General features: G+C 54.0%; 5 protein-coding genes across 5 annotated transcripts; 2 read left to right on the forward strand and 3 right to left on the reverse strand.

Annotated features, from left to right (window-relative positions):
* Nucleotides 1-461: 461 nt before the first annotated feature.
* VTN49DRAFT_2879 (uncharacterized protein) lies at nt 462-2,501 on the reverse strand (the record flags this gene model as incomplete). The annotated part of the gene is made up of 2 exons (XM_069410652.1): nt 462-734; nt 798-2,501. The coding sequence occupies 2 exons, from the start codon at nt 2,499-2,501 to the stop codon at nt 462-464; spliced, it is 1,977 nt and encodes a 658-aa protein (XP_069269437.1).
* A 1,122-nt stretch (nt 2,502-3,623) lies between these two features.
* On the reverse strand, nt 3,624-5,025 carry VTN49DRAFT_2880 (uncharacterized protein; the record flags this gene model as incomplete). The annotated part of the gene is made up of 5 exons (XM_069410654.1): nt 3,624-3,653; nt 3,706-3,861; nt 3,915-4,751; nt 4,806-4,908; nt 4,964-5,025. The coding sequence occupies 5 exons, from the start codon at nt 5,023-5,025 to the stop codon at nt 3,624-3,626; spliced, it is 1,188 nt and encodes a 395-aa protein (XP_069269438.1).
* A 454-nt stretch (nt 5,026-5,479) lies between these two features.
* Nucleotides 5,480-8,489, forward strand: VTN49DRAFT_2881 (uncharacterized protein; the record flags this gene model as incomplete). The annotated part of the gene is made up of 8 exons (XM_069410655.1): nt 5,480-5,515; nt 5,577-5,669; nt 5,730-5,815; nt 5,870-6,510; nt 6,565-6,947; nt 6,997-7,076; nt 7,136-7,241; nt 7,293-8,489. The coding sequence occupies 8 exons, from the start codon at nt 5,480-5,482 to the stop codon at nt 8,487-8,489; spliced, it is 2,622 nt and encodes an 873-aa protein (XP_069269439.1).
* A 493-nt stretch (nt 8,490-8,982) lies between these two features.
* VTN49DRAFT_2882 (uncharacterized protein) lies at nt 8,983-11,283 on the reverse strand (the record flags this gene model as incomplete). Its single annotated transcript, XM_069410656.1, has 3 exons — nt 8,983-10,899; nt 10,954-11,105; nt 11,157-11,283. The coding sequence occupies 3 exons, from the start codon at nt 11,281-11,283 to the stop codon at nt 8,983-8,985; spliced, it is 2,196 nt and encodes a 731-aa protein (XP_069269440.1).
* A 367-nt stretch (nt 11,284-11,650) lies between these two features.
* VTN49DRAFT_2883 (40S ribosomal eS12 domain-containing protein) lies at nt 11,651-12,408 on the forward strand (the record flags this gene model as incomplete). Its single annotated transcript, XM_069410657.1, has 2 exons — nt 11,651-11,963; nt 12,029-12,408. 2 exons carry the CDS (start codon nt 11,651-11,653, stop codon nt 12,406-12,408), a joined length of 693 nt encoding a protein of 230 aa, XP_069269441.1.
* Nucleotides 12,409-12,508: the final 100 nt, after the last annotated feature.

Here is a 12,508-nt window from a genome sequence, read left to right on the forward strand (position 1 = left end):
TGACGATAAACCATCGTTAATAGATGACAAACAACTTTGTAAATCAAGACGTAGGTAAAGCATACATACATAGATGACTCAAAGAATGAATGACATTGTTCGCTATTTTCTATCAATGCATGAAATGCTTTCAATAGAATACACCAAATACATGGCAATTGAAGTAACTTCGAATGGTTAGAATAATTTCTTGGCTACAAAAAAAGGGGGAACGTTGCACATGAGTTGATTTCCTCCGTAGATACATATCCAATCATGCCAACGTTCGTTTCGGCGGTCCGGTAGGTTGTGGTATCCATCACGCAGCATCCATCCATTTCCACCAGGTCCCAGTACCAGACTGCTGATAACTTAGATAGTCAAGAAAAAATATTGAAAGCATATGGTTAATTATGAACACAGAAATCAAACAGATATAAAATGTGAGGAGAAATGGTTAATATCGAAGGATGGTTGTAGTGTTAGCGTGGTTGTGTCGGAGTTGCGGGCCGAGATGACGGACCACCTGGGCCAGAGCGGGAGCCGGGAGGAGTTGGGAATGCCGGCCCGCCTCGGCTGGGCGACATGGAGTGGCCCTCGCTGTAGAAGCGCGGCGGTCCGTTCGGCGGGGGTCCCCGACCACGGGCAGGAGACTGGGGCCGGCTGGGAGGCTTTCGGGGCTGGAGAGGACGCGCTGACAAGCAGGTACGAGGGCAAATGCCGCGCATACTGCCATCCATGGTTGTGCACAGGCACTACAAACATACGTTAGTTGGTGCTTGACAAGATCAAAGAGATAGGATCTCGGGATGACTTACCCAACCGTCGTCGTAAGTGTGGAGCAGTCGCACCAGTTGACCCGCACGCAATTCCATTTCGTCAGACAAGGACGGCGTGAAATCCATTTGTACACGGTGGACATTGCTGGGAGCTCCGCCGTTGGGAGTCTGAGGTCTTGAGCCTGGAGCGCTGCCAGGCGGGATCGGCGGAGGTGGGTTGCGTTCGTCTTGTTGCTGTTGCTGTTGCTGTTGCTGGGTGGCAGCAGCAGCGGTAGCTCCAGCGGCTGCCGCGGCCGCGGCCGCTGCAGCCGCAGCTTCCATGGCCCCACCGTCACCGATACCAGGAGCTCCAGCAGGGCCAGCAGGGCCAGCAGGACCCGTAGGACCCGTAGGACCTGTAGGACCGGTAACACCTGAAGATCCAGCAGTACCAGCAGCGTTCGCTGTATCAGTAGCACCGGAGGCATCAGAAGCATCGTTAACGACAGCAGGACCAGGAGAACCATTGGCATCAGCACTACTAGCAGTACCATTGGCACCAGGGGCTCCAGCTGCTCCAGTTGCAACGGCACCGGCCACACCAGCCGCACCGGTAGCACCAGAACTGGGGGTGATTGTGCTAACAGGCGTCAAGTCCCGACCAGATGTACCATCGGCCGAGGACACCGGGGACGGCACGAATGACGACTCAGCAGCAGCATCAAAAGGATTGACCGGATCGTTGAATGGATTCTGGCTTGGGTCGCTGCGAGACACATCCTGGGGAGAGCTGCGGACGGTCGGTGATCTGGATGGCTCATTGTGCACGACGCGAGCCGAACCAGCGGCAACGACCGCGGCTCCTACCCCGACACCCATCGCGCCTGCGGCCGCAGCAGTACCATCGACGGCTGGAGTCGAGTCGTAGGTCGGGTTGAACGGGGTAAACGATTGTTGTACGCTCACTCGAGGCGCCCGGGATGACGATATAGGTTGCTGAGTGCGTGATTCCGGGCCCGGAGCCACACCGGACATGGGCGGCTGCTGGCTCGTAAAGGACTTTTCATTTGCCTCGGCCGCGGCCGCTGCCTCCCTGTTCTTCTTTTGCTGACGAAGCCAGAGCAGGGCCAATCCCGCGATCACTGCTACAGCGAGCAGAACGCCAATGGCAATACCTGCTTTAGCGCCGGCGGAAAGACCCCCAGAACCAGAACTGGCCGCTGCGGTTGCGCTTGCCGTTGATGTCGCCAGACCTAGACCGGCGCCGGTTACCCCTTTATCCGCCGAAGTCGTCGACGTGGCTGTGGAGAAAGTCGTGGATGAGGTAGTGGAGCTTGTCTTGGTCGTTGATTCCGTCGTGCTGGTTGAACTCGTCTTTCTAGTCGTGGTCTCCGTGGACTTGTCCTTGTCTGTAGTCTCGCTCGTCTCGGGAGTACTGGTAGGCTTGTCCTTCTTTGTTGGAGTCGGAGTTGTTTCCGGCTTCGGCGTCTCCTTTGGGGTATTTTTTGGCTGGTCAGGGAATAAAGTCACATAGCCTCCGATCTCGCCGGTGAACGTGGGTTTTGCGGTCACGTAGACGGTCTTGACCGTCTGGTCAGCAGAGTTGTCGGCTCTGGGCGCATTGTTCTGGCCCGACTGATTATCATTGTTGCCGCCCACGCCAAAGAAATCTTTTATATCATCGAAAAAGTCCCGCCCATGATGACGATGTGGTCGGTGTGGTAGGTTTGGACGGTGTTTTCGATGCTTGCGAGTGCGCGGCATGGCTGCCACCACCTTTTTTGCTAAAGAGCGGAAGTCGATGCACCAGGCTCAGGATGATTCAATCTTCAAAAGCGCATGAGTTTCCGAAGAGAACGTCGAGAGTTCGGCACAATCGCCAAATTTTTTCCTTGCACAACGTGTCGCATCAACAAACGAACGTAGGTAAAGAACGTCAGGCTCCTCTGGGTTCCTGTCCCATGAGAACCATGCAAGAAAGGAACGGATGATCATAGAGACATGCCAGGTCTCTGAGAGAACGAAGAATGGCAGCCACCAGCACCTGGGCAGGGGGGCGGAAATGTCCGTCTGGATGGCCAAAGTCAATCGACGCTTTTTTCTCCGGAGACTCCGATCTGATCCCTCCACTCCCTCATTGCTCTAGAATGAACCTGGTGTGATCGAACCCTGCAGAGCCCGTCGTAACCGTCGTATGGATTCCGTCATGACTGTGGCCCAACAGGGAAAGCAATTACTCTGTCTTTCCCAAAATTGCGCCCCTGAATTCCTCTGATTGGTAGGGCCGTCCCGGTTCCTGGTAACATTTCACAGGGATTTCACAGACACCAAAATCCGCCCGGCATGTGGAATGACCATTCGGCGTTCAGCGTGAAGGTCTCATTCGCATCATGAATGAGCGGCACAAGGTGTGATTGGCCCCTCTTGACATGGAATCTGGCCATTCCCGTTCGAGTTTAGTGCCAGGAACCAACTCGCTTCCGTGGTTCGTCCGGCGTTTCACCCGTTCTGGTGATGTCATTGGCCTGTTTGTTCTGCCACCTTCCAAAAAAAGATATGGAACGTCTTGGCATGAAGAAAGGATACGTGCTGATTGGGCGAAAGCGAGATCTCGTATTCAGCGCTTTTATTCATTTCATGCATCTCGGCTACAACGGCTAACCTAGACCTTTCATTTAGACTTTAATAGAGCGCGGATAGCCTGGGGCTGAAGGAAATGAACCAAGGACAGGATGCATCAGATTGCGAGATGGACCAGTCCTAAGATTCTGTCCAAACCATGGCCGGCATGTAGAGTAGCCGACAATCCGATCGAACCATGGACGATCAGCGTTGCGTCTCTGGGGAGTCTTGTTTGGCATGCAGAGCTTCCAACATGTCCGGAATTCAGCCCGTGAAGAATGGGTGCTGCAACGCCTGTACATGCGCATTAGCAAATGCTAGTGAACAGAATATAGCAGCAACATACCTCTTCCGCTGTAAGCCGTCGGGAGCTCTCATACACCAGCAGCCGACTGACAAGGTCCCGGCCGCGCGACGAAGCGCCCTTCAACAGCTGCTGCCAAGGTTTGGCTGGATATTTGTTGAACTCAAATTTGCCCCAGTCGGGGAAGTTGGTGCACTCCTGGATATCGGGTCAGTATCGTCTCAACTCAAATGTCGCGACGATACACTTACCGGCCAGATCTCCTCATCTGGCGTACCGAGCGTCGTGAAAATGGACTGGATCAGCGTAAGGTCGCTCCCTACCGGGCCCGCGTCAAACAGCGGCTTGTGGTCTGGAACGACAGCTTCGGCCACGACACAGCCGGCCGCCCACAAATCCAACGCCGTGCCGTAACCCTTGTAGCCGAACAGGATCTCTGGGGGGCGGTAGCTGGTGGTTCCCACATCTATAATCTTCGCAAGCGGATCCTCCGATCGTTGCTCATTCTCCTTCCATGCAATGCCCAAGTCTGCCAGATAAGCCGGCCCGGAGGGTGATTTCAACAGGATATTGGAGGGCTTGACGTCGCGATGAATGATCCCTTGACTATGCAGATGCGCGAGAGCTCGGAACATGTCTCGCAAATGGGACCGTACCTGGGTAGGAGTCAGGGCATCTCGGCGGAGCAGGTGGTCTAGGCTGTACTTCATGAACGGGAACACCATGACCAGCCGCCCACCGGAGAGATCAAAGGAGTCGAGCAACGGGATCACGGTGCTACCGGCGGCTTGCCGGAGCAGCTGCACTTCGCGTTTGGCATCATGGGGAGCATGCATAAGATGCGGAGTTGTCACCTTTAGGGCAACCACAGATCCATCCTCGGATCGATGGCGATAGATCGTCGACATCGGCCCGTCAGAGTGGACATGGCAGTTTTTATACTGACCGAGGTCGATTCCCTTCCCGCTCGGTTCCTCCTCATCAACAGGTTCCTCGGCCTCCAGCTGAGGAGAGCTGATGGCGGGAGCACCCGAATGTTTTTCTTCTTGCTCATCTATAGCTTTCTGCACAAGTTGGTCATATTCATCCTGTAACCCAACGTAAGCCCGATGATCTCTGGCGATATACCCCGGACAACATACCTTGGAAGAGGCCTTTTCGTATGCTTCACCCTCTAATTTCCTCGCCTCTGACTGGGCTTCTGCAAAGCTGGCAGCCGGGTTCGCGTACCGATATGCCGCCGTTCTAAACAACATGAATGAGCCTACAGTCCACAGCACAGCTGGGTTCCTGCCCTTACATTGATTGAATTGCAGTTAATCTGTCTGTGAAACTGAGCTCTTTTTTCCAGTCCTCGCTCATTTTGACCTCTTTTCTCGCCCAGACCGCTAAAGACTAGCACGTAATGGCTCTGTCCTCTGTTCACAACAACCCTCCAACTTCTAGATCTCGGTGGAATCTTATGACGACGGAGGGGACCAAGTCACGAGCGAGACGGGGCCACCCGCTGTACGCTAAACTATAAATAGAATGTCGGCAGTCCACCCCGTAAGTTTGAGGCCTCAGGCACGCATTAGGTAATGCGGAATAGATCAGCCTCCGCATGAGACGGCCAACAGGGTGTTACTGAATGTTGGTTTCTGGATTGCACTGCGAATTTCGAATATATGACCTCTCCCGCCTCTTCCGAGAAGGGATCCGGTCTTGTGCGCACGTCGGAAAGGCGCTGTCACGATTCCTCTCGGATGCATTTCGCCGGAATCACCTCCGAAGCGTTCTAGGGATTATGCGAGTCGCAACATAGACGTCTACGACGATGGATACGTCACGGCAAGAATATCCCGCGCTGCTGGTATGGTATACAGGTGCTATATGTCGCACAGTGGCTGACAATCACTTCCGATGTTGTGCAGACCGTTCTGCAGCCGTCGCAGGCCGCGGCTGTCCTCAATGATCGGATACGGCTCATCAACAAGATCAACGCGGATGTCGCGGATTGGCTCCAGGTCGGTTCCGGTCTTCCGATACAGCATTGGTGGAGCTAACATCGAGTCCGGGAGGAGTAGGAGCGCCGACGGGTGGAGGAAGTCTATGTACAAGGACTGCGCAAACTAGCGCGGCGGCCGCAGCTGGACGGAGGAGCCGCATTGGGGTAAGAATGCCCTAGTGACTTGTTCAGTTGTGCTTGCTAATCAATTCCTTGCAGAGTTTTCCAAATCCCATGGCAGCGTATCGTCAGCGCGACCGAGTCCTTGGCAGCATCGCACGAAGCCTTCGCCACGAAGATCGAGTCGGACGTAGAGCGACCCCTGAAGGAGTATGCCTCGAAAAATCCGGACCTTAGCACGTTACCTTCAATACACAATGACCTCCTGAGCCTGTCAAAAACTTTGGACGCGGCGCAAAAGAAGGCGGACAAGGCCAAGGACAAGAAAGCAAAGGGTGCCGACAAGGCAAAGCTTTCTTTGTCCGAGGCAGCGCGGCAATGGGAAGCGCGGGCGCCTTCTGCGTTTGAACAGCTGCAGGCAGCTGATGAGAACCGGCTGATTCACCTCCGCGATGTTCTTACCCAGTTCCAAACCCATGAAGTTGACCAGATTGAGCGCGCGCGGGAGATCGCCGAGAGCTGTCTCAATGTTCTCCTGAACGTCGAAACCGCGGACGAAATCAAGACATTTGCGGCCAAGATTAGCGGAGGCCGGGACGAAGCTGCTCGAAGGCCGAGCTCCAGTGCAACCGCGGCGGCCGCTACAACAGTAGACGTGCCGGCTCCCACTCGGACTCAGGATGAGACAGCCAGCCAACATTCCAATCAATCCGGTCGGGCGGCTGGTCAGTCGCCACCTGGTAGGTAACTGGTCTATCTACGTGTACTGGCATCGATCAAGCTAACTTATGCAGTGTCCGAACCCAAACCCACCCCGAGGATGGGCGGACTGCGGCGGCTAGGAACAGTCATGAACCGGCGGAAGAGCATGGCTTTTAGCCCAAACTTTTCATCTCCAGGCTCCGAGAAGAAAAGCCGATCACCATTTGCGTTCCGCAAGAGTGAATCGAAGGATCATACACCGTTGCCATCAACTCCGCCCAATAACGAAACTCCCGATACTGCGGAATCGGTAGCGACTCCGGCGTCGTCCCACCCGACGCGGAATGGGCAGCGGGTGTCAGAAGACCCTGATGCCATTACTCCAATTCCAGAGGATAGCGTGGCGCCAACTACGAATGGGGCGACAGCCCATGCTTCGGCGCCATCAGCTCCCTCTGAGCCAGAACCGGCCAAGGTGTGTCCCAAGAAATATATCACCTGTGTGCTCATAACTAATTCTGCAGCCACGAGTCGATTCGGAGGGTTACTCGGAACGGCCGGCACTCGATGACGAGATTACGCGAGCTCAACGGGAAGCTGCCGGGTATGCGTTCAATATCCGTCGCCCAAATTCAAGTGCAACTACTGACAAACAACAAGCAGTGCCGAGGACACCGGCTTGCAACTGACCATTCGGGATAAACCAATTCAGGAGGATGAAGGTGAAGCAAAGCAGGCATTGGACGACACGGCAAACGCTCTTCGCCTTGTGAGTTCTACTTTATTAACGCATTCGCCAATCACTACTAACATCGTCCAGCAAGGCTTGCAGTCTGGAATCCGACGAAACGCAGGCACCATCCGAGGGCGCCGAGACGTACGAAACACTGTGTTTGTGCCAACTCCCACGACCGCCGACAGTGGTCCCACCGGGAGCTCTCTCTCGTTAGAGGCGCCCACGCCTTCTCCTGGTGTGCCTTCTCCCGGCGCGCCACCTCGCTCCGCGGGTCACCCCCCGTTGCCTACTGGTGCTGACGAGCGGGCGACATCGGATACTACCTCTGTCCATTCGTCACACACATTGCACAGTATCTCCGGACCAGTGATTCATCCGGAGCTGCACGAACCAGGGTTGAATGCGTCAATCATCGAGACGGTAAACTCGTGGTTCGCCGAGGGCGCTGTCACCAAATCTTTCGTTGTTGGGGAGCTGGCCCTAGCCTATAATGGCTCTGTTGAAGCTCAACAGACCAGCACGGTACGGCTGGACAACTTCCCCATCCTCGAGAAAGTGGCCGCAAACCCGCACTTTGTCACGGACATCGCGTCCAAGACAGATGACGACAAACGCGGGGAGTACACCGTGGCACTGTCCAGCATCAATCGGCCAGCTCCAACGGTCGCCTTCAAATACCAAATCCATCTTCCTCCCGAAGACCAATCGCGATACTCCCCCATCATCCTGAAACCCGCCTGGAACATCCAAGAATTCCAAGCCAGCGTGATCATCGCCTACTCCCTCAACGAATCCTTCATCTCCAGCACACCCCTGGAATCTATCGTGCTCAAGAACGTCCTCATCACTGTCGGCCTCGACCTCTCCCCCGAAGAAGATCCGACCACCAAGCAACCACGCGAGGTCGCTCGCGCTACGGGCGCCATGATGTACCCCAACACCGGCGCGTCCTTCCGTCGCAAGCAGTCCGCCGTGGTCTGGAAACTGCCAGAGCTGGAAATCAAGGCCGGCGCGGACAACAAGTTCCTCGCGCGCTTCACGACAACCACCAGCTGGCCACGCCGCGGCAAAGTCGAGGCGCGGTTCGAGTATCAGACCGCGGACGCGGCGCTGAGACTGGGAATTAGCACCGCATCATCCTCTCCTTCATCAGCCGGCACCCTGGAGGAATCCACGAACCCCTTCGCGGACGAAACTCCCGCCAGCCCCGGGAAGGAAAAGACGTGGACACCCGTGCCGACGGTGCGGAAGCTGGTTTCTGGGAAGTACACTGCTTCATAAATATACCACACTTATCTCTCTCTTTTCTTTCTTTCTCTTTCCGTTTTGATATACTCTTCCCTTTTTTTTTTTTTTTCTATTCTATTCTCCTTGATCTGGGCGTCTGATTTGTACCATCTTGTGTTCTCTTTTGTTTCCAGCGCCACAAGGGTTGTGGTTTATTTTTTGGATTGGACATTGGATATTGGACATTCGTTGTTGTTTCTTTCCCCAATTATGTTGATAGGCTTAACTGCTAATGTCTACGTGGACTTATACCTTGTAAGGTAGAGAAATTGAGTGAGTGACAATATTATTATTCAGTTCCTGGGGAAGATGCTACATGGATAACCGTTCTGATTGACCGGACAAAAGACAGAGCGGAAGACATAGCAGTGTCATGGTATGTAAAGAAATATATATATGATACATTTGATACCCAACCCAGAAATCAAACTTTATAAACAGAGCATCATTACAAGTCATAATAATCAAGAGAGTAATCATACAGCAATCAATGTCTCGCCGCCCTGGTAGTCTTATCGTAATACTCCAACGTCATCGCCGCTAGGAAACACGGGATATCCTTTCTCTCCTCGACCCAGAATTTGATGAGATGGCGAATCTCCATCGCAAACAGACTGTTAGGCCCACCGGAGATCTTCATCGTGCCATTCTCGCCGTCGAAGATGATGGAGTTCTCCTCGCCGTTGCCCATACTGCCCGGTCCGCGGGCATCCGGTGGCGCGTTGCGATCTCCATGGCGGTACTGCGGGGAGACATGGAACATGGATGTGACGCGAACGCGGCCATTGGGTAGGAAATCGAGTTTGTAGCCCAGTACCGAGGCCACAGCTTCGCGGAATTCAGAGGACTTGGCGGCCCAGATCTCTTTGAGGCGCCGCATGCGTTTCTCCTTCTCCGCTACGGTGCGCTCTAGCTCCTGTAGCTCGAGCTTCAGGCTCTCGACTGTGCTGACGGGGACCACTTTGACGTTGTGGTGCTCGCCTTGCAATTGCGCCAGGAGCTCGCGGTTCTCCTGCCGCAGGGTTCGGAGCGTCGAGAGTTTGATTTTCTCCTCTTGAGCGGTTGGGTTGTCGCGCAGCTCAAGGATGCGTGTGCGTGACCGCTCCTGGAGACTGGCCAGCTGCGCTCTGGTCGCTTCCAGTTCCCGCTCCAGCAATTTGGCATTTTGCTCGGATTTGGACAAGGCATCTTGAAGCTTGCGCGTTTTTCGCGAGAGGACTGCTACCCGCTCTGACTCGTTTTCATCACTCTCCGACGGCGACAGCGGCCTCTTGACCCCTCGGGAGCCAGTCTCCTGCGGTGCCGCCTCTCGTGCGTTCAGCTCGTCGTGCGCCTTTTGCAGTTCGGCGCGATATTCATCCACGAGCTTCTCCAACTGCGCAATCTGTTCCGCCTTTTGTGCATCGTAGCGGCTCTCGTCCGCATTCAGCGTCATCTCTTCCGTATCAAAGGCCTTGAGCTGCGCGCGGAGATACTCCACCTCTTTGACGGCAAGTGTTCGCTGACGTTCGAGACGCAACCTTGCTCGACTTTCAGTGTTGTTTGCCGAGACGGAACCAGATGCACGGAACTTTTCGAGCTCCTGCTTCAATTGCCGTTTCTCCTTTTCAAGTCCTTGAATGATCTCGTCCTTTTCCATTAGTTGCGGTTCAACACTGCCCAGTTTGTCCATGAGAGTAATTTTTTCGATGCGCTCCTGGACGAGGGCTCGCACCACAGCTTCCGGCGAATCCAGAGAAGCTGTTGCCTCGTCCGACTGTAGCAAACTCTTCCAGGAATTTCGCTCATCCTCCAAAACCTGTTTTTGAATTCGCACATGTCCTAATTCCGCTTCTATGTCCTTCATCAATTGTAACTGATTTTCCAATGCCTTCTTTTGTTCCTCAACGACCTGAACGTTCTTTTGCACCTTGCGCAAGTGGCGGAGTTCTGCAGCTTGCTCGCGGTTGGTAGTTTCGAGATTCCTGATATGAGCAACTTGTTCGGACAGTTGCCTTTTCAGAACGGCCATCTCTTCGCTACCGGCCCCCTCGGTCCGTAATCGCAAGTTCTCCGTCTCGAGGCTCGCAACTTCGCTGTCGCGCTGCGACAGGCGTTCTTGAGCGCTGGCTAAGCTCTCCCGTGCGGTTTGTAGGTCGCGTTGTAGGTCCTCGACTGTTTGCGCGAGCGATGAACGAATAGTCTCAAGCTCATTGATCTGATATTTGAACTGTCGCTCCTGATCGGCGAGTCTAGCTTCTGCATCGGCGACGTCTTCTTGCAACGACTGGTTTTGATCCTGCAGTGTTCGAATCTTTCGTTCCAGGGCCGCCTTTTCGTTCAACGCGGCCTCTTGCGTTTCCTTCAGCTCCTTGGCAAGAGCCTCGGTTTTGTAATTTGCGCGCGAATTCGCGGCCTCGGCGCCCTACCCATGCCGTCAGCGCGACATAAACATGCGTGCGAAATCAAACAAACCCACCTGCGCCTTTCGAAAATCAGCGTCAGCTTTGAGCTGAAGGTCTCGTAACTCTTTCTCATGCCGGAGTTCTGCTAATTCGCGCTCCTGCCTGAGATTCTCCAGCTCGTACCGGAGCGCATTTACTTGGACGCGTAGTTCCTCATTTTCCGCATCTGTTGCCGTCAGCCACGTGAATACGTTGATTCCATACAAATTTTTCTCACCATGTTTCTGCGGATGAGATTGCCGCGCCGACTGTCGAAACGATTGCTGAGCAGGCTTGGTAGGGGACGGAGGTAATCCGGCCAAGAGCACGTCGCTCGGTGGACGATTCGCGCTCATCTGCGTCATGAGTTGAACTGACCTCGCGGGCAATGAGTCACGGGAAATCCACAGTCATACCTTGACGGTAAAAGCCTTGAGACCATAGTCCCGCAATCACCGAGCAGCGCGCTTATATACAGCAAGTATGACAGCTCTTGATTGTTGCTTCCTTGACGTTTGTTTTGCATTGACGGCTGCTGCTAGGATGACTAAGCATGTAGGCGGAGAAGCTCTAATCCTAATAGGGAAAAGCGTGTACAGACTCTTGGCAGGCCCAGATTTCCTATCGAAAAAAAAAAAAATCAATTTTTCTGGACTGAAAATCTACAAGCAGTAGAAAACAAAAAAGAAGTTAACAAGGAGGGAAAAGGGTCAATTAGTCGGATCAGTCACCATGGGCAAAGATAAATCCGAGAAGAAGGAAAAGAAGGAGAAGAAGGAGAAGAAGCGCTCGGAAACGGACGGCGTCCACAAGCAAAAGAAGGAAAAGAAAGAGAAGAAGGTTCTCAATGAGGCCGCAGAGAAAGAATTGACGACGAAGGTCCTGGAGGGATTGGAAAAGACGGAATCCGCGAAGCAGTCGCAAGAACCAGAAGATGTCGAGGTGCCCGATGCAGTCGACCGCCCGGTTGGAGCACTTGTGCCGTTTGCGCACCCGTTAGTTGAGGATAAGACAGCAAAGAAAGTGCTGAAGACTGTCAAGAAAGGTGCGCTTACTTACTCCTCGCTTCATCACTTGGTTGGGTTATGTGACTGACTAGAATTTGTGCAGCTGCCGTCAACAAGTCCCTCAAGCGTGGTGTCAAGGAAGTCGTCAAGGCCGTTCGCAAATCGCCCATTCCCTCCGCAACCGCCCCCATCACAAACCCACCAGGCGTTGTGATTCTCGCCGGAGACATCTCGCCGATGGACGTCATCTCACACATTCCGGTTCTCTGCGAGGATCACGGTATTCCCTATGTCTTTGTCACATCACGCGCAGAGCTGGGTGCTGCAGGCGCCACGAAACGGCCGACGTCGGTGGTCATGGTGACACCAAAACCGGCCAAGAAGAAGGATTCCGAGGAGGCCAGTGACGAGGAGGACTTTGAGAAGACATATGCAGAGCTTGTCAAGTTGGTGCTCAAAGAGCAGCAAAGGGCGAGAGTCTGAAGGGTCCGTTTTCTCTGTTGTTCTCTTTCATGTGCTTTATGCTTGGTGTACATTTACGATTCAGTTTGGATGGGTTGTTTCGCCTGGGCATGCATTTCAT

Source organism: Thermomyces lanuginosus, assembly GCF_041956635.1.
Source record: "Thermomyces lanuginosus strain ATCC 200065 unplaced genomic scaffold VTN49scaffold_27, whole genome shotgun sequence".
Taxonomy (NCBI): Eukaryota; Fungi; Ascomycota; class Eurotiomycetes; order Eurotiales; family Trichocomaceae; genus Thermomyces; species Thermomyces lanuginosus.